A 24330-nucleotide genomic window follows, 5' to 3' on the forward strand; every position below is an offset into this window, starting at 1 on the left:
CAACATGAAGTCCAAATGTGACCTAGAAGAACAGGAAAATAGAAGTGGGAAACAAGAAGAGAGAACTTCCACTTGTTGACCATGATTGCAGTCCAGGATTTAACAGAGCCACAGCACATCTCCACACATCTGCTGCAAGAAGTGACAGAAAAGGTTCACTCAAAACAAGAGCAATTCTGCATAAACCAATGATTTCCTAAGACCTGTGTTGCATACACGCCAACCTTGTACAGGCCTTGTACAGGCCCCAGAAGAAGCCCACCTCTTCTTACCTACTCAGAAAAAAGGATTAAAAAAAGATTTTCTTCTGACAAAGCTTTTTTTATGTGAAAGTTTAATATCAAAGTCTATGACAATAGTATAAAGAATTCAGATTAAAGGTTTGTTTTTTTTTTAACACAGGGCAGAGCATACAGTCAAAGAAAGCTCTGCCATCAACTCAACAGGGATAGAAGCACATTCAGGGTTGATTAAAGTGCAGTTTCATGGCAATTCCAAGACCTCCATTTCTTTTTCCTGCATGTGTGCAGTTGTTACCCATGTGTTCAACAGCACTGGTACCAATCCCCTCAGAAATCAGGTTCTGCCCAAGTGCCAAATCTCTGTGGCTGAGTCCTCTGCTGCTATTTCCATGGCAGTAGAGATCTAAGAGCCATATCCAATTCAGTGTGATTGAGATGGCTTGTGGGACCATCATGGGAAGAATGAATCATCTGCCTTGGAAGTATGTTTATGATCACTGCTCCAGTCTATTTACACATTCTTGAGACACGCAACTTTTACAAGGGTGTTGATATTTATATAATTCCATAAATTTAGACAGTGCATTACAAACACAATATGCAGTTGTAGCTACAAATAGCAGAGCAGTGGGACAGTTTTCAGCTACTTCTCGTTTTCTATACACCACAAATGAGATGTATGGCACAGGTTAAAAGTTAAGGAACTAGAGGACTGAAAATAGTTATTAAGCAACAAAAAAAGCCACGTGAGTCTCCCTGTTTGAGGTGGTGGAATGGAAGGCTAGACTCCACCCAAAAAACAAATAAAATCAATCCCTGAGAAGGTAATTCATCTCCAACATTTAACCATGACTAAAAGATGAAGTGCAGCAAAACATTTTGAAGTGGAGGATTTGATAATAGATCATGTTCATGACATGGTTTCCATGTCAGTGTGACAAATTAGCACCTGCACAAGGACTCAAATGCAGTGTTAAGACTGAACTCGTTTCTAAGCCTTCGCTGATTGGTTTGCTTTGTTTTGGTTTGTTTTCTAATGTTCACAACCATTCATGTATGTACAGCCACACAGAAGGATGCACAGATTCATGAAAAATTGCTAGATAATGTACAAACATCATAAACATAACAATGTGCCAAGGAAGACTTTTTCCAGACTAATAAATTCCCAAAGTATATTAGAGGGACAAGCAAGTAACTTAGTAAACTTTTCCAACTTAGGTAAGTTAAACTTAGCATTCTCAACACCAAGAGCTTGCTTCAAGAGTTAAATTGGTCTGGTAATGACTATAACAGGGGTTAAGGCCTGTGATTTAACAATGGGTACCTGAGGTCAAACATCAATCTAGCACTGACACAAGCAGTTAGCAGTTGCTATTTTTATTTTTTTATACTTTTTTAAAAGAAAGGTTCTTGCATCAGTCTGCACCCTCATTTCTATTTCTCTGCTCAACTCAATTAGTTCAGAGAAGGGGAGACTCCTGGTGCAAGCAGTACTTTTAGAGCCAGGTCAGTTATCTCTGCATCTATACTTCAGACCAACAACAAGAGAAAATGCAACAGGTACCACTTCAGAAGAACATTCAAATAATTCGAGACACTCAGATACTCAAACACTCTAGGCCATAATTTCACATAAGGAGGATCCACCCTACCCTAACACTGCTTTGGCTCTGGCAATGGACTGATGCTGTCCACAAAGGAAAACAGAGCAATAAAGCTCCAAAGCAGGGATCCACACCTACTCTAGGAAAGATCACTGTCTCACTGCTGCTTTTCAGCCATGGGGAAACGCAAGTACTCAACACAGCTGCTGTTTTCACAAGGAAATGGTAACCTCAGGCAGAGCAGATCAGAAACATGGTTTTAACAGTTCTCAGTATACGCTTTAATAATTATTTTGCTAGACCGATGTCTTTCAGAAGTGTCAGATAGAAAAGCTGAGCCTTTGCTTTATTGTCCAGCACAGTTATCTCCTACAGTGCTTCTTCACACTGAATTGCTGGGGTTTCCCACGTCTCCTCATCTGCTGGGTGAATTATCTGTGATGTCTGATCTACAGGTGCTTCCTCACCATGGGCTATTAATAATTCATCTTTTTCTCCTCCTGCTAACTGAAGGTCAGAGCTACAAGAACGATTAGATCCGTCAAGTTTGTCTGTCAAAGTCTCTGCTGTAGTTTTAGAGGGTTGTCCAGTCTCTGTTCCAGCTTCGGGTTCTGCTTTTAAGTGAAGTCCAAACACATCATTTCGTACAATGTACCGAACACACTGCAGAATAACATTCCTCTCGTGCCGGATGTCCTGGGCCAGTAACTGCAAAGAAACAAAAGACCCGATGACCAGGAGAAAACAAATATGATTAATAGAAGTAACTCAGTCAGGTCTCATGGAGGTTTGTTTTCTTTTGCAAGGGGTGTGTGCGCAAGGTAAGAGATGTACTGTCAGCAAAAGGCCCGGCACAGCACACACGAGGTGAGACCAGGCATCTGGAAAGGAGGCAAGGAGGGAGCTGCCCTTTGGGGAAGCAGCAGCAGGTGCTAGAGCAGCACGGGTTGGTCAAACACCACTCCTGCAACAAGAGAGGCTCAGAAGGGCCACTATACTACTGACAAATGTTCCACTGAAATGGATGAAAACACTGAAGCGCCCAAAATGAATGCATTGAAGCGCCATTCATTCAGCACTGTTGATGCACCTGAGGCAGGCTGAACAAGCTGACAAGTCTCCATATATGTTTTGGATTAAGCTGTCGGTCTCAGTTTGCACAGGTGGCATAGAAAAATCAGTGAATATATCTAAATACTTGGAATTTCCTCCATTCTCTCCCAGAGTAGACCCAGATGACGATATTCTCATATTATGGACAAGACACACCCAAACTAAAGAATGCGTTCCAGGCCATGGGCAGTGCAGCAGGGTAGCAAGTCTGTTGGCATCTCTTAGGCTTTGCAGGTTATACTGTATCTGTAATTTAATAACCCATGCATCTTTTATTAGCTAATACCTATGAGTAAAAGATACTTATAAATACACAGAAAGGGCATTTTTCAACACCTACTAGACTGGGGGGGTTAAGTAGCAGTGACTATTTTGGGATATAATCCACCAACCTAGGTCTAACAGCTTAAACAAGGAGCTAGAAACCTTCCTCATTTCCTTCAGCCTCAGTAAAGTTCATTTCAGCGTTAAAAAACAGCCAGGAGGCTGAAGGACATTTCGTCCCGGTGTCAGAAGAACTAACACTGAATATGCTACAGGTTTAGCTAAATCTGTGGCTACTTGATCATTTGCAAGAGACCTGTATTGCACTTCCTAGCTAGATTGGGCTTGTGAAGTCACAGAGAAGCATGCTGCTGGAAGTTTCAACAATGGCCTAGCCAGGCACTTTACAGTACACATTTGTTTTATTTCTGTTTAGACTATTTATTAAGAGGTGTTGCAAGCAGCTCTCACCAGGTATTACCAGCACTGGCACCCGTAATGAGCTTTCATAAGCCTCCTGCCTCAACCAGTAGCTGCACAGCAGGGCAGGGAAGGGGCAGCGTAATGGGATTCTTTCTGCAGGAGAATGCAGGAGAAAATGTTCCCAAGTGGCCTGATAAAGGCACAGATGGGACACCACCACCCCACCTACTACTTAAATGCATTGATAGATAACACTGGAGCAATGCAATACAGGCCTTATTATTCTGGTAGCATTGCTAAACACGCATTGTTAGCATGATTATAAAAAACACATTTTAGGAGTGCTCAAATTGACTGTCTAATAAGTGCCAAGACATCTCCACAGCTATTTTCCTACCTTCTACCTCCCCTCTCCTTTTCTTTTTTTAGAGCATCATTTCACTGAGGTGACATCTTTTTCTGAGCCATACTACTACTACACTTTCTGGACACATTTTCAGCAGTGATTCACTATGAAGTTTCAGCCTTGCTTCCTCAAGGTTTTTACGCAGCAAAAGCCTACCCGCAAATCTCAAGCACCCCTCTGTGATTCACAGCCACAGTACACATCCTTTAACAACAATTTTAAACAGTAGAAGGCCAAAAAAATGCTATTTTAAAAGTGGGCTACACTGGCAAGCTACAATTCAGACTTCCTTGTTCTGCCAGCATCTATAATACCTCTCCCAGCATGCAGGACCTTCATATGACTTTTTTCCAGAGTCTTCACTGCTTTGATCACCAACGACTTTGAAGAGCAAGAGATAAAGACAACTGCATGCTTAGGGAGCTACACAAAGGGCAAACACTTCCCTTTTCAGTCGCTAGCAGCTTTAATTCTTGGCAGCAAATGTAGTATGTGCTAAGAGGACTATCAAGGGATTTCTCCCAGATCTGCAGCTTGGGATGTGCCTTCCCCACTATCTCTTGCCTAAACATCCTGTGCTGTATCAGAGCCCTGATGTCAGTGGCACTCTGCTTTCTCCTGAGCTCTGCCCAGAGTTTTCCTTTGGCAGGGAAGCTTTATGCTGGCTATTCACAGGATCACAAGTGTAGCCTACCTCCTCTTGCCCTCCTGGCCAGTATTGCTCTGAGCACTTAAATGCGATAAAAGCTTTAGCTAAGTTTTATCTGTAACAAAGAAAGCCAAAGTTCCGAACAGGGTGCTTCACGCTGTTACTTGGAACAGAACCGTGACACCTCAGAAATCCCCCTACAAGTCTCTTTTGACCCTTCTGACACAGCCTGCTCTTCGAGGCACCCGCACTATCACTTCCTCAGGTTGGTCTCAACATGCCTACACAGAAATCCATGCATGTGCAGGCTGCAGCTCTACAGTTCGAGCCACCACCACCCTTAAGAAGATGTCTGACTGCAGCTGAAGAAACTGTCTCCTCAGTCAGGTGGCTCAATAGCAAAGCTGAGCGCAAAGGGAGAAGGATCAGCATCAATCTGACAGGATCACATACAAACACATTACAGAACATTACCACAGAAAGGGGAGAGGTAAGAAGAAAGGTTTTATCCTTTGTGCAGCTCACTTTAGGCACACGATTAAGTTGCCATCTCTTGCTCACCAAAGCCAGTCGTTACCTGAACGCACACCAGGATACTTGTACAGCTGTTTCAGCATCTACACTTGGAGGGAAACGCTCCCTCGGCTATTTTAAGACAGGGCCTTTGCTCCAGCTAACAGACTGCTCTAACTTCCTGCAGGGGAGAGGAGAACCACTCACAACAGTGCTGCTCTTGTGCAGCAAGCATCGTTTTAGTGCTAAGACTCACCATTTCCAGCAGGGTTGGACGACGCTTTGGAAGGAGAGGTAATGGTTTCTTTGCCCGTTTATCAGGGCCTCTGGGGGAACCTGCATTTGTACTTGAGGTTCTTAACGTTGTGTCCACAGATTCTGGATGTTCTTGATTCAGCTTTGGATTCTGATGAACTTTAGTAGTTTGAGGCGTATTTCTGAGCACAGCCTGGTTTTCCTCAGCTTTTGTTGCAATCTTGACGGAGACTTCTAAAAAACACAACAAAAAACAGTTATCTCCTAGACTTAGCATGCTTATATCCCCACGCACTGGCAGCTCATTAGTACTCCTCTTACTCACATAACCTGATGTAAAATATGTGCAAGGTTTACTTGAAAGAAGGGAGGCTTTTGTTTGGGTTGGATTTTGGTTTTTTGTTTTTGGTGTTTAAATGCAAAGAATAACCTCTAAACAGTCATAGAACAGTAAATGAGATACTTAATACTTGTTTTTTTCAAGGAGGTGTGGTTGACTTTAAGATGTTGAACAAGATTTTCAGCTCTGCCTTGTGGAAGTACATTGCTTCCTCTTCACAGCACAGCTTGCCGCAAGCTTGGCAGTTGAGAAGTCACTACACTGGGGCAGAAAATGCCCAAGTTCAATTCCCTCCTTGCTAGATGCCCTCTGTAACTTCAGGTAGATCATCAGGGGCAAGAAAGGCACGGTAATTAACTGCAGACCAAGGAGCAGCATGTACACACTCAGAGAAGCACAAAATCCAAGCACTACAGAGTGCAAGTCTTACTGCAAAACCCAGAAGCCTTCTGGGAAAAAAGCCCTTAAGGACATGGAAATCAGTTTACTGTGAGTGTATAACAGCACTTTCCTGGCTCTATTCAAACATGATTTGAAGCGAGGCTCAAGACAGGCTGCTCTCCCTCCTCTCCAAGAGCATGCCCCTAGAAGTCCTGGGAAGTTTGATGATACACACCCTAACCAAAGAAATTTTTATGTCCACCCTTCAACCCAGGTCACAGTGCTGAGAAAAGGCAAACAAAGCAGGGAAAGAAACCCACTCAATCTTTCAGGAAGCTCTGCTTGAGACATTCTGAAGAATGCTGTAGGGCTAGAAAAAGGCCAGGAATTAGATGTGGCACAGCCAAAGTGGACAGGGTCACTGCAGTGCACCAAGTGACTGCACAAAGGCCCTGCTCTGTCTGGGTACTTCTCCAAGACCAGGAGTTATCACTATACTCGGGAATTAGTAATGGCTCACACCATAAAGTAACCCATTTAGTGCTCAAACTGGGAGGAAGGAAGAATGGGGAAACAGACTGGGAGGAAAATGACATACGCTTTCACTCCTCCCTGCTTCTTTATGCATGACTTGTACCAGTACTAGCATGCCACCGAAAGCACACTGGAGAGATCTCACAGACTGCAAAAACACCCCTGTGCATAACCTTTAACAAGCTTCTCTCTTTACTTCTGTTGATTTTTAAGCTTATACAAGACAGCTCTGAATTACAGCACCAGCAGACAGACCCAAAAAAAATCAAGGCAGTTCCGTAAGCAGATGTTTTGGAGATGCAGCCAATGCCACTGATCTAGCATTATATTAACAGGTGGGCCAATGCTTACATGCTGCGTTTTATTCTGCAACACCTATGCTTTATTGAGAAGTTTTTTCAGGAAATTTTGAGTACTCATTGCTTGCAGTTTACACTAGCAACGTAAAGGAAAAGAGGGAAAGAACAGCAGGGTACGAGCATATACACACCTTCAGGCTCACTCTCAGAGGCACTGCCATAGTTGGCTGACAACGAACTCAGGGCTGAGGTGACCTGCTTGGGAACAACAGTCATCCCCAGCTTCCCATCTTCAGCTGCTTCTTCATCCTTGTCAGAGTCTGTGGGGGAAGAAAAGCCAAGAGGGATTTTTCCAAGTTCTCCTGTATGAACAGCCACCTTAACTGATCATGACAGAGTGATAGGCATCATTGCTCAACACTGTGGATTGATACAGAGCATACCTGCATACTCTCCACAGATATTTGGTGGAAAATCTCTCACCACTGATTTACAGTTAGCAGAGCTATAGAAACAAAGAGAAGGTCAAGTTCCCTGAACAACAGCTTGGGTTTTCTTCACACATTAAACATAATTACAGGTTTTATTATAAAGCTCAGGAAAAAAAAAGGGGATTTCATAATGTGTTTTGAAGTTTCGCTGGATTTAGCCCTGTGGAGGCAGGGGTGGGGATGCAGAAAGCCAACAGTTTCACAACAACAATTAGCCTCGTGCAAAGCACAAGCAACAAAAATTCTTGGACAGCAAAAGTTCATAAGGGACATTTAGGGCCTACACCACAAATTGGACAAATGTTTTCAGCAGGACTTCAGACTGATACTTAAATCCCCACAGAGTGTTGTGAGTAAGTGAGGTATTGCAGTCTTACTGTAATATTACTGCTACAAAAAAAGAATACCAGGAAAATAGAAGAGAGGCAAGCAGCACAAAAATGATGAAACGGAGCATAGTAAGAAAATAGAACTACCAAAAAAACATTCTAAAAAATAAACATGCAAAATTGTGATGGCTTTAGTTTAATGCAAAGAGTCTATATGTGTTAAGACCTTGGAAAGACACTCAGTGCTGAGGTTAAGAAAACTAGGAAATGCTTGTCAGTAATACACATTCGGATATATGTAACACTACCACAAACATTTTGAGAAACTAGCCTCTTCGGACTACTGGAAAAGACTGGTTGCAGTCTTATTTTCACAAAAAGTTGTGCCCTCTCCCGCCCCTCATCTGTTTAAGCTTGAATATCACACCCCACAGGAAAGCTGCTCAATATTTTGTAAGCAGATATGCTGTAATAAACACTTTCGAGATCTTTATTTTTAAAATCACAAGTGTTTGGCTATTTTCTTCTAATATATCATCAACAATTGAGCTCCAATAAATCAAACTGACATGTTGTATGGTAGAACAACTTTAGCTAAATACACAGGTGTTTATCTAAAACTACTTATCTGCCTCTTTTCCCTCAGTACTCTTTTTTGAGAGGCTGATTCTCATTAGTTTAGTAGTCACATCAACTCCCAAACATACTGGAAGTTCATGGAAATGCAGCGCATTTTCTTAACAGAGAACATACTGCACTCACATAAATTTAAGCAATTGTAAAGCTCTGACATTTACTCCAAATTATGTTGATTCATAGCTGCTCTCTACTACCACATTCAAACTGGGAAGTGCACACTGGGGTCAGATGCCTTTTTTACACTTTAAGTTTAAAAACTATCTAGTCATGCAAGTAAAAATCAGTTTTTAAAGACTTAACATTACGAACTTGGCTTTTTGGCAAATTAGGAAGACACTTACTGCAATATATTGTCTATTTGACAGTACCTACCACACTGGGAGGAAGCATTATGAACTACTAAATAGAGTTGACTGTTCCTGGTCAACAGATGCCCCACAATTTTAGACCTGACAGGCTGATCTTCTTACCTTGTTTCTGTTTATAAATTAAGAGAAAAATGTCCTTTTCTTCATATCATTCAATTTCTTTAGCTTTGAAGGAACTGGATAATGAACAGAACTTCAGCGAATGCATTACGCAAAAAGGCATTGCCTTGAGAGAAAGGGCTGCTGCTGTTTGAAAGGTCTGAATGCTCCAACAAAATGTTTCTATACAGCAAAATCATGGCCTTCAGTGGTATGATTTTAAAAGAAAATGTTTATTCTACTTAGCTGTATAAAAATGCAACTGCTATTAATAACATGTAATAACGCTTTCCTTTTCTACCTATTATACCTAAAGTTACTAACTCTACTTTGGTATAATTCAAATTTCTATCATTAAGCAAAACACAGATGCTGGGGAGAAATGCAGTTCCATTTAATCGCCCTTTGTTTCCTAACTAGCCAAGATTAGTGGAATAAACAAATTGCATAGGGATGCTGAGCTCTTGTTCCCACTAATTGAAGATTATGTTTTCCAGAGGAGAAACTCCGCATCCGAAGTCTTTCCAGGGGATGCATTCTAGCCTTATTGCTAAAAATAGAGTATAAGCCAGCTTACTTGCCATATTCTAAGAGCACTACATCATTGCTGACTATATTATAAATAGTTGAATCAGTGGTGTTTATATTGCTGCCAGCACAGGGAAAACAAAACATGCTCATGAGAAAAAAAACCTAAGCAGCAATACTTTAGAAAATATACACACGTGGAAAATAAAGAACTATATAGATAACTTAGCAAAAACTGAAATTAAGGGAAAAACGTTTACATTTTAGTGTCATTTAAATGATTTAACTCATAGAAGGAAAGACATTGTTTTCATGTTCTCAATGTTAAAGGACACAAAGGGATATTAAATAGTCTTTAAAAATGATTGTTTTCACACTGCTTGATGCTTCCAAAACCCTGGCTAGCAGGCAAAACTTTCAGTACCTTAATTCAAAACCAAATCAGATGGTATTGTTTCTCCCCTACCATTGTGCCTAGCTCGTGAGACTCCTCCTCACCCCAAAACATAGGTAGCTAGCCTCCCAGTCTTCACCTTCCCTGAACACCGCAGCAAAAAGAAACTTGTGTCTTCCTAAGAAATCTAGCTCGGACCAAAGACAAGCACCACCAAATGTACAAACACTTCCACACATCATCTTCGACACTGTTCTATCTCCTGATACCAATCCCTATGGTCTCCTTCCCAAAATTACTACAATATCAATTCCTTAAGGCTCAAATTATTTTCCCTTTGCTGCCCTTCCATACTAAGTGTTTTGAACAAAAAGGATTCCTTATCTATGGAGGCTATAGATAGAATAAAATTATGGTCAAGTATTTGTTGGAGACAGAATTGAGGTGTTCCCTTAAGAGCCCAGAAACCCTCTTCAATTTGATAGCTAAATATTGATTTAAAGCTAGTAATGTATTTGAAGATGTGAAGCCAAAATAAATATCCAGCATGGATATTTTCCATATTCAGGACACTCCTACATCCTGTCTCCCCTCTTCAAATTAAGATGTTTTTGATAAAGGAAATCTGATGCTTCAAACATCTCAAAGAAAAAAACACGTAAGAATAACTTGCTAGATTTTCTGTTTATAATATGATTAACATGGCTTGCAAGCAAACTTATGTAGAAGTTCTTAATGCTGGCAGCATCTTAAGCATTGTGTCAGCTTTTCTAAATCAGAATTTTTCACCTTCTTCAAATGACTTCGTATTTTAGGTTCTTTACCAACTAGGCCTGTAACAGGAAAATAGGGCAGAAGCTCCCTGAACTGCAAGATTTGCCCCATTTCCTTTAGATAAAACACAGACCCACTCCATAACATTCACTGTGAGTTTTCTTAGAAGACCACGTCCTGAATCAGGATACATCTGTACAGAAGTGTCCATATAAAAGGAAGTTCTAAATGCAACTTTTAGACACTGGGATGTTGGCCTATATTCAAAGTTACAAAATTTTGACCCTACTGACCCTAGAACTATTTTAGCCACAAAACTGGACTTTTTTTTAATAACAATGAGAAGATAAGTATGACAACAGGCTCTGTGGTATTATTATTGTCCAAACATACTGGAAAACCTTTCATTAGATTTCCTTTCATTAGTTTTCTACTAAGAGAATTTATTATAAACGTGCCCAATTAGCCCTCTTTCCAACAAGGACTAAGTTTGTGTGTGTTTTTTTTTTTTGTTAAATCTCCAGTTCCCCCTAGAAGCTGCTAGCTGCACAGAACATTAGTAATCATTTCAACAGTGCTATGTAAAGTTCAAGTTTTTCATCTTACCAACATCACTGTTTGCCAGAAGACTGAGAGGGTCCACGTCCTTCATGCACAGCTGAGCCTCCGAAACAGGCTGCTTTTCATGTTCTTTTTCACACGTGCTGTTTTCCGGTCCATTAGCTTCATTTTGATTTCTTTGTGATGGTACATTGTCATCGCCACCATTTTTCTTAAATTTCTTCCAGAACTGGCGCTTCTGTTTCCTCCTCTGCCTTCCTTGCTGCCCAGGCCTCTCATCTTCTGGAGCTTTCCACATCCCCTTCATTTTGCTGGAAGAGAGAAAGGAAGTTCACAGAAATGACAACCTGCAAGAATAAAGTCACCAAACAGCTCAGGCCCACATTCAAGGTACAACAGCATAGAACAATGCAAGGGACTTCCTCCAGCTCAACAAACACGTGGTAACAGACCACACACGCAGTCACAGCTCATCTCACTGGCAGGATGTGACCAAGCCAGAACCTCAGTGAAGAGTTTGAAGTTGACGAACTTTATCTTTTAACAAATGTAAAGGGCTAAGCAAGCTCCTTGATCATCTACCATGTGAAGACAGGGTTTTCATTTCAGATTACAAAGTCAATAAACATTCACTGCACTTAAACAATGAAGTCACTGAAAACAGGCAGAGCATATATGGAATTAGAAGGTAAGCATCTACTGTTAGCATGCTTCCACTTCTGAAGTATTTCTCCAGTTACAGTTCAGTGAAGAATCAATTGCAATGACTGCCTAACCCTTGCCTCCAACTAACATGCCATTCATCTCTTCCTCCGATGGAAAAGGAAAGAAAACTTTCATCATGACAGTGGGGTTTAAAGCAAGTCCTAAACTACAGAATGAGAACAGCATGCTAGTTCCACTAATCTTCCAGGCTACCCTACAAACCACATTTATAGGAAGGTACCTGGACAGCCTAAAACTCATCAGAATCTGAGACAGAATAGGTGTGGACATCAGAAAAGCAAATATAGAACTGAAAACATAAGCCTCCTGAAGATATTTTTCAAGTAACAGAAACTCAATTAAGCAAAAACCAGACTACAAATAGTCATCAGCACGTTACAACCACAAGAGACACAGAAGATCTGACAGTCTTGAATGAGCCCCATGGTTCGTTTGGCTCAGTGCTCTCTCCCTTAATCTCACCACCAGCATAGCTGAGATCCTGTTAGCTAGGACCTTAGAGTTAGCCCTAGTCACCAGTGTAACACCATGCTCAGTCAAGAGCTTCTTCCTGACACTTCTCCCTGGGTCTTGAGCCGTTTATCTTAAAGGCCAACCCCAAAGGTACCTTTCTAACCTGGCACCTTGTCATTGATAAGCAACCAGCAGAACATCTGGTTTTCTGTGGAAGCAGTCACATTGATCTTTTTCCAGCATTCAGGAATACACTGCTTAGGGACCCTCTCCAACCAGAGATGCTCACCAGACACTAATAGTTGCGTCTCATGCTGTGGGGTGCTGTGTAAAATTTTCAGTTTCCCCAAAGACTTGCAGAAAGGTGTGAATGTTTCGTGAAAAAGAACTTCCTTTGGTTTTCACTCTGATGAATAAAACAGTCATTTGACAACTGCTCTTCCTGGAGTTAGAAGAAACACTGACTATTCTATTTATCTCTTCACACCAATGCAAGTTTTTAAATTGTCATACAACCCTTCTAAGCCACCCACCTCTGTTTGCAAAGAAGTGTTTCCATTTGTAACTCATGCTTCCCTCTTCCATACCTTTTCAGTTATAAGCTCTTCTAGAGAAGGACCAGGCATAGCATTCAAAATTGCTTTATATTGTGACAAAACACTTTATTCTCCCATCATTTCTTGTTTGTCTAGCACTGATTTCTCAGCCGTCACCGATACCATCACCCACCTTAGTTCTCCTGTGATTCAAGAGAAGCCACCACCTTCCTGTGCATCAGCCTCTCATCCACAAAGTGAGGCTAATGTTATCTCCCATAACTCACCTCCATTTAAGACCAAATTGTACAACAGGGCTCTACGTTCAGGATGTTGTATGACATGGGTGCTACTGAGCAAATATAGGCTCAATTAGACATTCCATCCTTAGCCAAGGGTTAAAAAGCCTTGGATTTCCCTGGGGCCTCAAACGCCCAGGAGGAAACCCCAAGGTCACAAATATCCCAACAAACTTAAGTCTGGCATCTGTCTTCCTCTACTGCAAGCTGTACTCTTCACTGCCTGTCCAAAGGGGTGGAAGAGCCACGCTCTATTAATTAGCTGTTGCAAGACACCACGCAGACTGCCAAAGTGGTCCTTCTGCATCTCTAATCTCACACGCAGGGATGCCGAGAATTAGCAGTTGTAAAGCACTTCAGAGAACCACAAATGGTAAGTGCTGCAGAAGTGTTAAGTATCTAATCCTTTCTAAATCTTCCTTAGCTATTTGCTTTAATAGTACAGCTTGCAGAGAACAAGCTCTATTCTATTTTTGCCTCCTGCATCAGTAAGTTTGCCAGATAAGCACCAATTCCAGAATCTTTACTGCTGATGCACCAAGCAGAAACGACAGGTTTTTGGACAGTAGATGAAGCAGACAGGGCTAGCATTTAAGGGGAAAAAATACCAAACTAGTTTCTAAAATCAACCAGAGGTAAAAGTCACTAAGTGGAAGCAAACAGCAACCAAACAGTAGGGTTTTTTTTAGGGCTTTTTTCCTCCCTAACAATTTTCCAGCTATAAAAGTACTGACACATCTAATAGATAAACATGGAATTTCTGACTGACATTTAAGACTACATATGGCATCTGACTCACAGTTCACTAGAAGAGCTACAAGAGTTACCAAATAAACCTGCAGACACCCCACAGTTTATTACTCTGACAAGCAAAACTCATCTCTGCTTACAAGAATCTCCAAACATAATTCCACATTTGTAGCTTTGGCCCCTCGTGTCCAAAGCACTTCTGCACCTTTTTATCTTTTGAAGGAAAAAAGATGCTACTTCAGTCTTTTATAAGCCTTCCCTTCCAGAATCATAAGGCAACTGGTTGGAGGGGGTGGGTAAACATCTGAAGCAAATGCAGCATCAAGGTAACTTGCATTATCATCTTTTAACAAATCATACTAGCCTCGCACAAACCCTATCCTGCACTAGTTCACCTGATTAAAAATGGTGCAAGGTTTTTTATTTTCTTTATTCAAGGAGATATATTCAAGGAGCTTTTTGTCAACAAGCTCCAGCTTCATTTCCACATGGCAGCAAGTTTAATTTAGCAAGTCTCCCTTCGAAGTAGGTCCACTCCTGCCTTCTGGCCCAGTCATTCCAGTTTAAACAAGTAATATAACAATCCACCACTCCTAGATTATCTAAAAGTCTTCCCACAGGCCCTAAAACAGAGCTAATGGAGTTGGCTGTTTCCATATAACACTGACACTGGGGAGAGTAGAAAATGAAGTAATAAAAATAAAGTGAGAAGTAATTCACAGTACGAGAGAAACAAAAATCCAAGAGGACCAAGGACTGGGCCTGTAAGAAAGGTAGCAGGTAGATAATGAAGATGGAGGGTAGAAGAAAAGAGCAACAAAAGCACTGCTTAAGCTATGAAAACAGTTAATTCTTCCTCTGCTCTTCATTTAAAGTTTGATTTATCATCTGAAAGTAGAGAGTTAAGAAGCCAAATGCACTCCTAAAGTCTCCCTGGGCCATTTTCAGGCATAAGAGGATTAGACCACGTAGCTTCATTATGTTCCATCCCCATTATTTCTTTTTCAGAGACCAAGGTTAGGGTGATCTAACAAGTGGCCACTAGAACATGCTTTTCTCAAACAAGCCGGAGTGCAGAATTCAGCAAGAACATCAGGTTTCTAGACCAATTATTGTTTAATTTAACCGAAGTGGACTATGAAGCACTGTAAACAAAGGAACATTACATCTGCAATTTGTCAAGTGACCTGTACCCTGCTAAAGTCAGCTAGATGGTGTGAACAGTGAAAGCACTGAGTACTTGGACACCACAGTAAGAGAGCTTACTTTCTTCTTAAAGAGTTCAGAAGTAACAGCCGTGTTTCGAAATGCTTACCCAAACTGTGGGGTAGTCAGGACTTCTCCCCTTTCTTCCTTCTCCATCTGCATCACCTTCTTCTTCTCAATGTTCGCTAATGTAGGAAAATTTCTAGGAGGAAAAAAAAATCACTTGTTCTTAAAACTTTCACCGTAGTTGGTCAATTCACCCTTTAACAAACCAACATCTGCTATGAGCATAAAAAGGTTTTAAGGTGTTTCATAGAAGGGTAGCAGACTGCTTCCTTCTTGAAAAGGCACGGCAAGGAAAAGAAGCCTGAGTATTTACGCTTAGTTACTTCAATACCAAAAAATCCACTAAATTGTCATTATTAGATTTACCTAACCAAACAAGCTACAGACAAACAGTACAGTCATGCTTCTGGACCCTCTACCTACCCCTACACACAATAGGGCATGATTTAGTCCAGCAATTTCATTTTATGGTGCTTTAATTGTAGTATTTGAAGGATCCTGGGGTATAGCATTCCTTTAGCAAAACAACTGCCCGACTCTTTTGCAAAAAAGGTTACAAGAACAGCTTCTGGGTGCACAATTCCCTTAATAGGATAGATAAGGAAAAAACCCACAAGCTTCCTCAGTACAGTGCTTGCATACTGACCTCTATTACACCAATATTACTGCCCCCTTTTCTTCCAGTTTCAAGAAAAATTGCTAAGTCATGCAGACAAAAAAACAAGCCTACTGTTATAACCATCTCACTAACCACCCCTCTCTTCCCACTCCCCACCTCCCTCACCATTCTTCCCTGCAGATGAACACCACGCTGGTTCTAACATGCAAGGCCTCCTGTAAATTGCTGTCAAAGCCTTAACTGGCTACCCTGGCTGCTCTGTAAACACCAGTTAGCTAAATCCCCGCACTCTGAGATAAAGGTAGGAAATGGGAAACACCCCCACCCATCTCTGGAGAACACCACGGAGGATCAATATTTGATAAGTCTATTAAGCTCCGTGTTATTCCATTTTCAAACAGCTACTTACTATAATGTAGCTATCAAAAGGGACTCCTATCTTTAATTATTTAATCTTATCACACACATCTCCTCCATTTTATAGCAAGAACATTAAGCTTCACACTGATGCAAGACAGCTCCAACCACATACCAAGAGAAAAAGATGAGAAGTATTTTCTGAGACACACCTAAACAGAACTTGTCTCGTTCAAGAGGATTTGAGTATGGGCTGTCAAAGTCTATTTTCATTGGATTTCTCCCAGAAAATTCACCACACAGCTCAAGTGAGCATAGGGACATGATGTTTCTCTGTTCTTCCTCATTAGCTACATTTCTTCATCCACCTTATAAAACTCCCAGCAAACAGCAGGTGTGGAATGAATTATTTAATCTCGAGAGTTTCACATTCACAAAGACCCCTGTGCTTGGCAGCTCTCCACAGTTTTAGGATAAAACTTAAGATGCTTTCCTTCACAGGAGTAAGGTCCACAGGAAAAGAGCTATTTAAATGAGTTACCTATGCTCAGAAGAACCCCAAGCTTGTCTTTTGTCTTAGGCACATTTTTATTTACAAGGACATAAGGGAAGACCCTTAATTCTGGGGAAAAAAAGAAGTCTTCCAAGTGCTCCTGTAGTTATGCTGATTGAAGACATATTCAGACACGCTCTCAAAACGTGGTTTGAGACATGACTGCCTCCCACTCTCATTCCTCTGAGTTACCACTCCCTCCACTGAGCCACCATAAAGAACTCCGTAAACGCTTTCAGTTCGATTCAGTGCCAAGACAGACAAATTTCTCTTAGAAAGCCTCTTCAGTTGACAGACAGGAGCTAACAGCTGTAAAAACTTCAAATGTGAAGTCTCAGTATTCCTGCAAAAGTATATCTGATAGCACCTGTACCCATTATCTTCTCCAGCTTCCCCTGACTAGAGGTTCAACAGCATTTTACTCATCTTTACCTTGCCTGCACACATAATAAAGCATACAGCAGCAGCTAGATCTATCCAAAGAGGCAACTAGATCCACATCATCCCAAAGTGGAGACTGATGCCTACAGCACAAACACCATGGTCTTGAGGCACAACTACATGGTGCAGCCTCATAGTTTACAAAAAAATCAATGAGAACAGCTACAAAGTACTCAGGGTAGACCAGAAAGATTATTTTTTTGATAGAGAATTCTTACTCAGGAAGGCTAAATTTAGGAAGACTGCTCCTGAACATGCGTAACAACGTAGAATGAAGGGCCCGTGCTCAGTCTCTCCACATTTAGGGCTACATGTAGTACCTGATGAGCTGAGCCAGGTTTATATCCTTCTCAGAAGGTATGCCCTCCTTCCCCAGTAAGATGTGGTTCTTAAAACATTAGCTGCGAAAGAGAAGTAACCCAGCACCCAGGTCCTGTAAACAGCTTGTCACAACTTTAATACAAAAAGCCTTGTCAGTCAACACAAAGGCTTTACAAATCCCGGTGACTTCTTGTAGAAGAGGGAGTTAAACCAGGCCGTGATGGACAGACACTGACAGAAGTCAGTACTGCCCAAGGCAGCAGCCCCGTTTCGTAACAGCTGCAGATTCCACCCAAAGATGCTTCTATAACCACATGGAAGTTTTTCCAGCATAAGGTGTCAAGATAACACTAGAAAACTCAAAGGCTAAGATTACATCTGCACCAACAAAATGATATGCAGGTAAAGGATACTCTAAGCTTCCAGAGAAGGGGAATGGTAACATTAAGTGTAACTAACTCAGTGTGCCTTAGCAAATAGATTAATTTACTGAAAAATCATGTATGACATAGGCTAGTGCACTCGTAGTCCAGCATACTCCATCTTGTCCACATAAACCATGTAAACTAGCTCTCAGGAAGCACTGGGGATAAAAAAAGCTTTGCCAATGCCTAGCTGAAAAGAGACCTGAGCTGTTTCTGTGGCAGTTTGCACTGAATTTCTGAGTCCAGATCTATACAAATCGATCATCTTCACGGGAACAGCACTGTGACCAAATTGGCTTGGTAACTTCTTACGCTCATCTCAAATTGTACACATACAACCAACAGCAAAGGGGGCACTGATAGCTCAAAGGGGACAAACAGCCCACAGGGAGCTGATACAATCCCCTTCCAAGGCTCCCAGGCATTTTATCAGGCGCTGCATCTCTAGGGTGATTTCACCATGAGGCAGTTTTATTACCAGTGCATGGCAGCAATTCCAAGTACTTATCCCATCCACATCCACCTTAATCTAACAACATTCAATCCACTTGGCTTTGTCTTTAGCTTTATCAGACCCTAGGAAATTCATTTTCCTTATTATGTATTGAACTGCTATGAATGCACCACCAGGGAGGATGCCAAGCTATTCGAGAACTATCATTATTCAGCTAGAGGATCACAAATTAATAAAAAGTGGTTTGGCTGACAGCACCGGCCTTCGTTCATTAAGCACATGCTCAGCCTGTCAGACAAATTGCAGGCTTGGACTGCTGTATTTCCTTAACTGGACCAAAACCCAGCAGATTATAAAAAGCAAGGGGGGCAGGCAGAATTTAGAAGCAATACATAAGATAAAGTCGCCAGTGTTATACTAGAACCTAAAAAAGAAATAAGTTTAGGTATTTGCTTCAGCATCAGAGCAGCTTTGTCTTATTTCCTGATAACCTTTCTAACAAGCTCTTCTTGAGCAAACAGCTGGCCTACCAGGGCTCAGATTTCACTTGGAAAGAATGGAAGACCGCAATGCCACATTCTGACACATTAAGGAAATGCACTGCTGGTAATTCCCTCTAAGCTTGCATTTAAAAGTGCTGAAGACAGCACATTTCCCAGCAGTTAGAACAGACAGGGCGAATCAGAACAAGAAAAGCAATTGTAATCACCAAAGCCAGTGTCAGAGTCCACAACCAGTTGTCTGCAAGACAGAAAAACTCTTCGATCCTGTACAATTTCATCTCTACCCCTGTCCATTTAACTCCAGATTGCTTGCCTTATCAGGTTCAGTAGGCCAAAACCCACTAAAAAGCCTTCAGATCGCTCGCCTTAACAGGTTCAGTAGGCCATAAGCCATTAAAAAAATTTAGGTAGAGACACAAAGACTGAAAAACAGCAACCAGGGCATCCTATAGAAACTGAGAGTGGAAAACGGCATTCTCACCTGGCATACTTAGTGCAAAGATACTCATCACCAGCTTGCCCCTCTCCCTTTCCTCATCATGAGTAATGCTGCACTGTTAACACAGGTTCTTTCCAACAGATGTTAGCCAGAGACAACTGAGCAACACAGCAGCTGAATAAAAAGAAAATCTCAACTCTAAGTAATTTATAACAGCTTAAAGAACAAGCAAGACAGAAGCGTTCAGGATGCAACATGGGAACACACACATTAAATCATCACAAGCTAGATAGAAACAGACTACTAATGACCTAAAAAGATTCTAGAAGCTCTGGTCAGAGCTAAGAATGAAAGAAAAAGCATTTCTCCTTTGACCATAAACCAAAGCTGTCTACTAGTTCAGACTCCCTCTGGTGTCCCCCTTTTCTTTACAATGCAATGTTTACTGCCAGTCAACAACAGGTCTTCAGCGCTAAGCTGCTGCTTTGCTGGAAACCCAATTAATGCCTCACAAAAGCTTCCTTTTCTTTTTTAAAGAGAAAGTTGGGACGACTTCCTCGCTGTGCGAAGAGTAACACCAGCCACCCAGGCAGTCATTCTACACGCATCCCTTACAGCTAAGCAGGAAGCCCACACAGCAGCGGAGGTACCCAACTAAGCCACCGCACTACCCCATCTAGTGGCCGCGGTTCAGAAGGCCCTCATCCCACACTGCCTTTTCCCTTGGTGGTCATGACTACACCACTTCGTTTCCATTTGTTTTACCATCCTACACAAAACAAAGAGCTTGCAACCTTGTACCACAGCCAAATCATACTCATCTGTAATAAAAAACCAGTATCTGCCATAAGAGTCTCTAGAAAGTCAACAGAAATACTCCCAGGCAGAGCATCATCCTTACAATTAACCACAGCCATCAGTCACAGCACCCAATCCCCAAGCAAACAGGACATAAAACGTGACTGTGCATGCAATGCCTGCTTCCCTACTGTCCTAGTACACAGTACAGCATGTACTCACACACCTTGAACACCACTTCAAAACTTAAATCTTAGAACCAGCCACTCTCCTACAACATCCCAAAACACAGTAGATAAGTTGAAAATGAAGAGACCCTGCATGCAAGTATTCACTTTTCCCTTGAGGCCCACACTTAGTTTTGTAACAGTAGCCCCGAGACAGAAATCTAAGGACATTGTAAGAAATGTCCTTAGACATTTGTCCAAAGGACTAACTGTCATGGGGGGGTGGGAAAAATTTAGAACAAAAGCCACTAAAAAAAGCCCATCCCTGTTTTTTTTAAGTACATTTTGAAAAAAGGAAACTTTGGAACAAAAACTCATCTTGCACTTGCACAGACCACAAGCAACTTCAGTACAGTTAACTAAGGCATTTTAAGTATGTTTCCAGATCAAAATAAGCTGTTATAAACAGACACCATGTGATTCTCTTCATTTGAGAGAGTAGAAAGACAGTGCAGGTTATTTTCATTTAAAGAGACCACCAGTACAATGCCAAGGCCAATCATCAGTAACCCTGTAATGTAATTTATGTCACTTTCCACTGTGCATACAAGACTCTTGCTCACAGAAGCAAACCCACGTACTGCTCACTCACAGGACTGTATTCCAAGTCAGGGACAGAAGTGAGGAAAACCTGCATCTTTCACCTGCTGAATATTAGACTTTCATTTGAGGATTAGACTTTCATCTGTTTTACTCCGAAGAAGTCACTGGAATAAGGTCTATGAAAGTACAGTGAATTTTTAAACACTCCAGTGCTGGTAAATAAGAAGTCATACCACTTCACATCACAGAAGGTGAAGTGAGAAATATCATGTGCATGTGAACTTTACCTCATACCCTAGCTACAATGCAAGTCAGTCTGCTTGAGGTATCATTCATGGATTCTGTTTTTTCATAAGAGAAGCGTCAAGCAATGCAGGAATCTCTTTAAAAGAACTCCCAAATAGGATCTACTTAAACAACAAGGAATGGGTCATCCCCCTAACCTGGGGCACCCAAATCAAACTTTTGGGAAAGCTGACTCCTCCTCTGCAGCCTTCTGTTACAACCATCTGACCAATCTGCATGCAGCCAGCCCCCATCCCCGCACAGGGTAGCTGGTACCTCAGGAGTTCTGCAGCATCAAACGAAGCTGCTTACCGTCCTTCGGGTGCCATCCTGCTACCGCTCAAGGAACGTACAGTAAAACAAGCTCACAGATCACGATACTCACTTTTTTCTTTCTTCTCTCCATTTAGCTATCTCTTCTGGACTATCTAATTTTATTCTTTTAGCACCAGGTCCATGTACCTACGGAAAACATTTCACAGGTCTTTTAAGGGGGACTGGAAGAACACAAGAAAAAAGCAACATGTCAATTATATCAGCATCACACTGCTTTTGTCTCCAATAGCATTGAGGCTGCAGACAGCAATTACAGAACAAATCCATTAGGAAACAAAGTATTGAACATTCTCATTTGTAGATTTCTATAACAAATTCAACTCAGAGGTGCTACATAGTCATTCCAGACAAATGACAAAGCCCCAAAAGAACAAAAAGGGCAGATGGAAAGAGTGTACAGATTAGTTTTTCAGGGCCAGCTGGGATACCTACATTCTTCCAGTGAATCTGAACCAACTTCTCATGGGCATTGAAACTGCAGCCTTCCTCTGTGCACTGCAAGGTAAAGGGAAGAGGGTGAACATCAGATACAGCACTTTATACAGGCAAATCAGAGCAAGCGTTTAGGCACAGGTCAGAGTCAGTGCCAGATGACTGCACAGCTAGCTGCGCAGAGCTTAAGCCACAATTCCAACAGACATAACTGAAACCAGTTAGCAGGGTTAGTACACTTGTAACTTCCATACAAGTTTTGAATAGCCAGTGAACATGCCTGGTAACTGGAGAAAACATGAAGTTAAAATAAGAGAAAGATTTGCAGGGCTGTCTAATTTCTAACCTCATTACTTCTTTGCAATAAAGGAGTTGATTTTTAAAGTGTTTTTCCTGTACAGCATTTTCACACAGGTTTTTAACATGGTACACCAATGTCACTGAAGTAATTCACAGTGCTGAGGTGAATTAGCAACGACTCACAAGAATGACATGAAAGTGACTTTAGCAACAAAACCAAACCCACAACTGAGAGCTCCCCCATGACAGGGATCAGAAAAAGTCTCCTACAAGACTTTTTGTAGCTCAGGAATCTTTGCTAAGTCTCCCATTCAAAGCATGACCGCAGCTATCTACTTAGGCATGAAACCAAAAATCAAAGTGTAAAGAAAAGAAGCCAAGCTCATCAACCTGTGTATGTTGTGAAACATGTTCATCATACTTCTCCTGGTTTTTATAGCCACGGTCACAGGTATCACAGTAGTGGGAGAAAACCGGCTCCTTTTTCTTTTTGTTCTAGGAGGAAAAAGATGTATCAGCACAGTAGTAAAAAGACATTTCCATTATTAATTAACAAAATAATGCTTGCTGCAAGCACATCAGGCAGGCACAGATTCAGCAGCAGCTGGAAGGAGGAGGGGGTACAGCACAAGTCTCCTAGCCATCCAGTCAGTCCATGCCTGTTCTCACATGACAGGTAAGAGGAGCTCAGGGGGCAGCAGAGATCCTTCCCTCTCCCACCATACACAGCAGTGGGATCAGGCTGTCAGGCCCTGAAAACACAGCAGACCACTAACGTAATTTATACCATCAGACATCACCACAATACAAGTTTTTAATGGAGTTTACCTGTTTTAGGGTAGGAAATTGGGTTGGAAAAGGCCTTAAAGATCACCCAGTCCCAACCCCCTGCCATGGGCAGGGACACCTCCCACCAGACCAGGTTGCCCAAAGCCCCATCCAGCCTGGCCTTGAACACCTCCAGGGATGGGGCAGCCACAGCTTCTCTGGGCAGCCTGTGCCAGGGCCTCACCACCCTCACAGTGAAGAATTTCCTCCTCATATCAAATCAAAACCTACCCTCATTTAGCTTAAACCCATTCCCCTTGCCCTGTTGCTACATTCCCAGACAAAGGGTCCCTGAACAAGCCCAACTCCTGCAGCCTGCCTTCAAAAAAGACATGCTTCAGCCCCTTGACCAGCCTCATACCCTCCTCTGGGCTCACTCCAGCAGACCCATGGACTTCTTGTGCTGGGGGCCACGGAACGGAATGCAGTACTCCGAGTGGGATCTCATGAGAGCTGACTAAACATGGAGAATTGTCTCCTGCAACCTGCTCATCATTCTTCTTTTGGTAATCGTGTATTTTCTCTCTTACAGAGATATTAGAAGAAAGCACAGGGTCCCCACGAGGACACAAGCCCCACGTGGCTGCCACCTTCACGGACTCACACAACATCAAAGATCGGAAGCGACCCCTGGAGGAGGCCAGACAGCCCAACCCACCACCCATCCTTACCTTCTGCTTGCCGTTTCCACCCGTAGCACGCTTACAAAACGCGGGCGCTTGCTCTCCTTGCCAATCGTGAGGAAAACCTCCATTCCCACCTTAAAAAAAAAAAAAAGGAAGGAGAAACGGAGCGGTGGGTGTCCGGCACAGCCGGCAAAACCCACGCGCACCTCGTCCGAGGGCCTGGAAGGGGGAGGGACCGCGGGGAGGACGCGGCGCTGGCTCCCCCCCCCCGCCCTCAGCGCCCCTCACCAGCGTGCGGGCCCCGCGGGGGGTCGCGGTAGGCGGGCGGGTACCACGGCGGCGGGGCGTAGCCGTCGTGCGGCGGCCAGAAGCCGGGCTCCCAGGGGGGAGGCGGCGGGCAGAAGAGCGGCGGGCGGAGGGGCGGCGGGTACCAGCCGAAGGGGCCCACCTCGGCCAGGCCGGGCCCGAAGCCTCCGCCGCCGGCAGCAGCGGCGCCGCCGCCCGCCTGCATCCTGCCCGCCCGCCTGCCGCCGCACGCGCCGCCGACTTCCGCTCTGCGCGTCACTTCCGGCGCGCGGAGCACGCGCCGCTTTTAAAG

At 42.6% G+C, this 24330-nt stretch overlaps 1 protein-coding gene across 1 annotated transcript; it reads right to left on the reverse strand.

The window, feature by feature from the left end:
- Positions 1–1322: 1322 nt before the first annotated feature.
- Positions 1323–24295, reverse strand: NUFIP1 (nuclear FMR1 interacting protein 1). The gene is made up of 10 exons (XM_083828437.1): positions 24021–24295; positions 23778–23866; positions 22669–22773; positions 21979–22041; positions 21596–21672; positions 15289–15381; positions 11255–11520; positions 7218–7346; positions 5474–5706; positions 1323–2557 (listed from the first exon to the last, which is right to left on the reverse strand). Exons 1-10 carry the CDS (start codon positions 24241–24243, stop codon positions 2219–2221), a joined length of 1617 nt encoding a protein of 538 aa, XP_083684563.1. The 5' UTR covers positions 24244–24295; the 3' UTR covers positions 1323–2218.
- Between the last annotated feature and the right edge of the window lie 35 nt (positions 24296–24330).

The sequence above is a fragment of the Anser anser genome (genome assembly GCF_964211835.1).
Source record: "Anser anser genome assembly, chromosome: 1".
Classification (NCBI taxonomy): Eukaryota; Metazoa; Chordata; class Aves; order Anseriformes; family Anatidae; genus Anser; species Anser anser.

Bases quoted from the DNA above. Each gene is read 5' to 3' on its own strand.
- NUFIP1 (XM_083828437.1), bottom strand. From the start codon at position 24,243: ATGCAGGCGGGCGGCGGCGCCGCTGCTGCCGGCGGCGGAGGCTTCGGG. The intron at 22,774-23,777 runs GTAAGGATGGGT...TTTTCCTCCTAG, and splicing joins GTGGAAACGGCAAGCAGAAG to AACAAAAAGAAAAAGGAGCC. The intron at 11,521-15,288 runs GTAAGCATTTCG...TCTCTCTTCCAG, and splicing joins CTGACTACCCCACAGTTTGG to CAAAATGAAGGGGATGTGGA.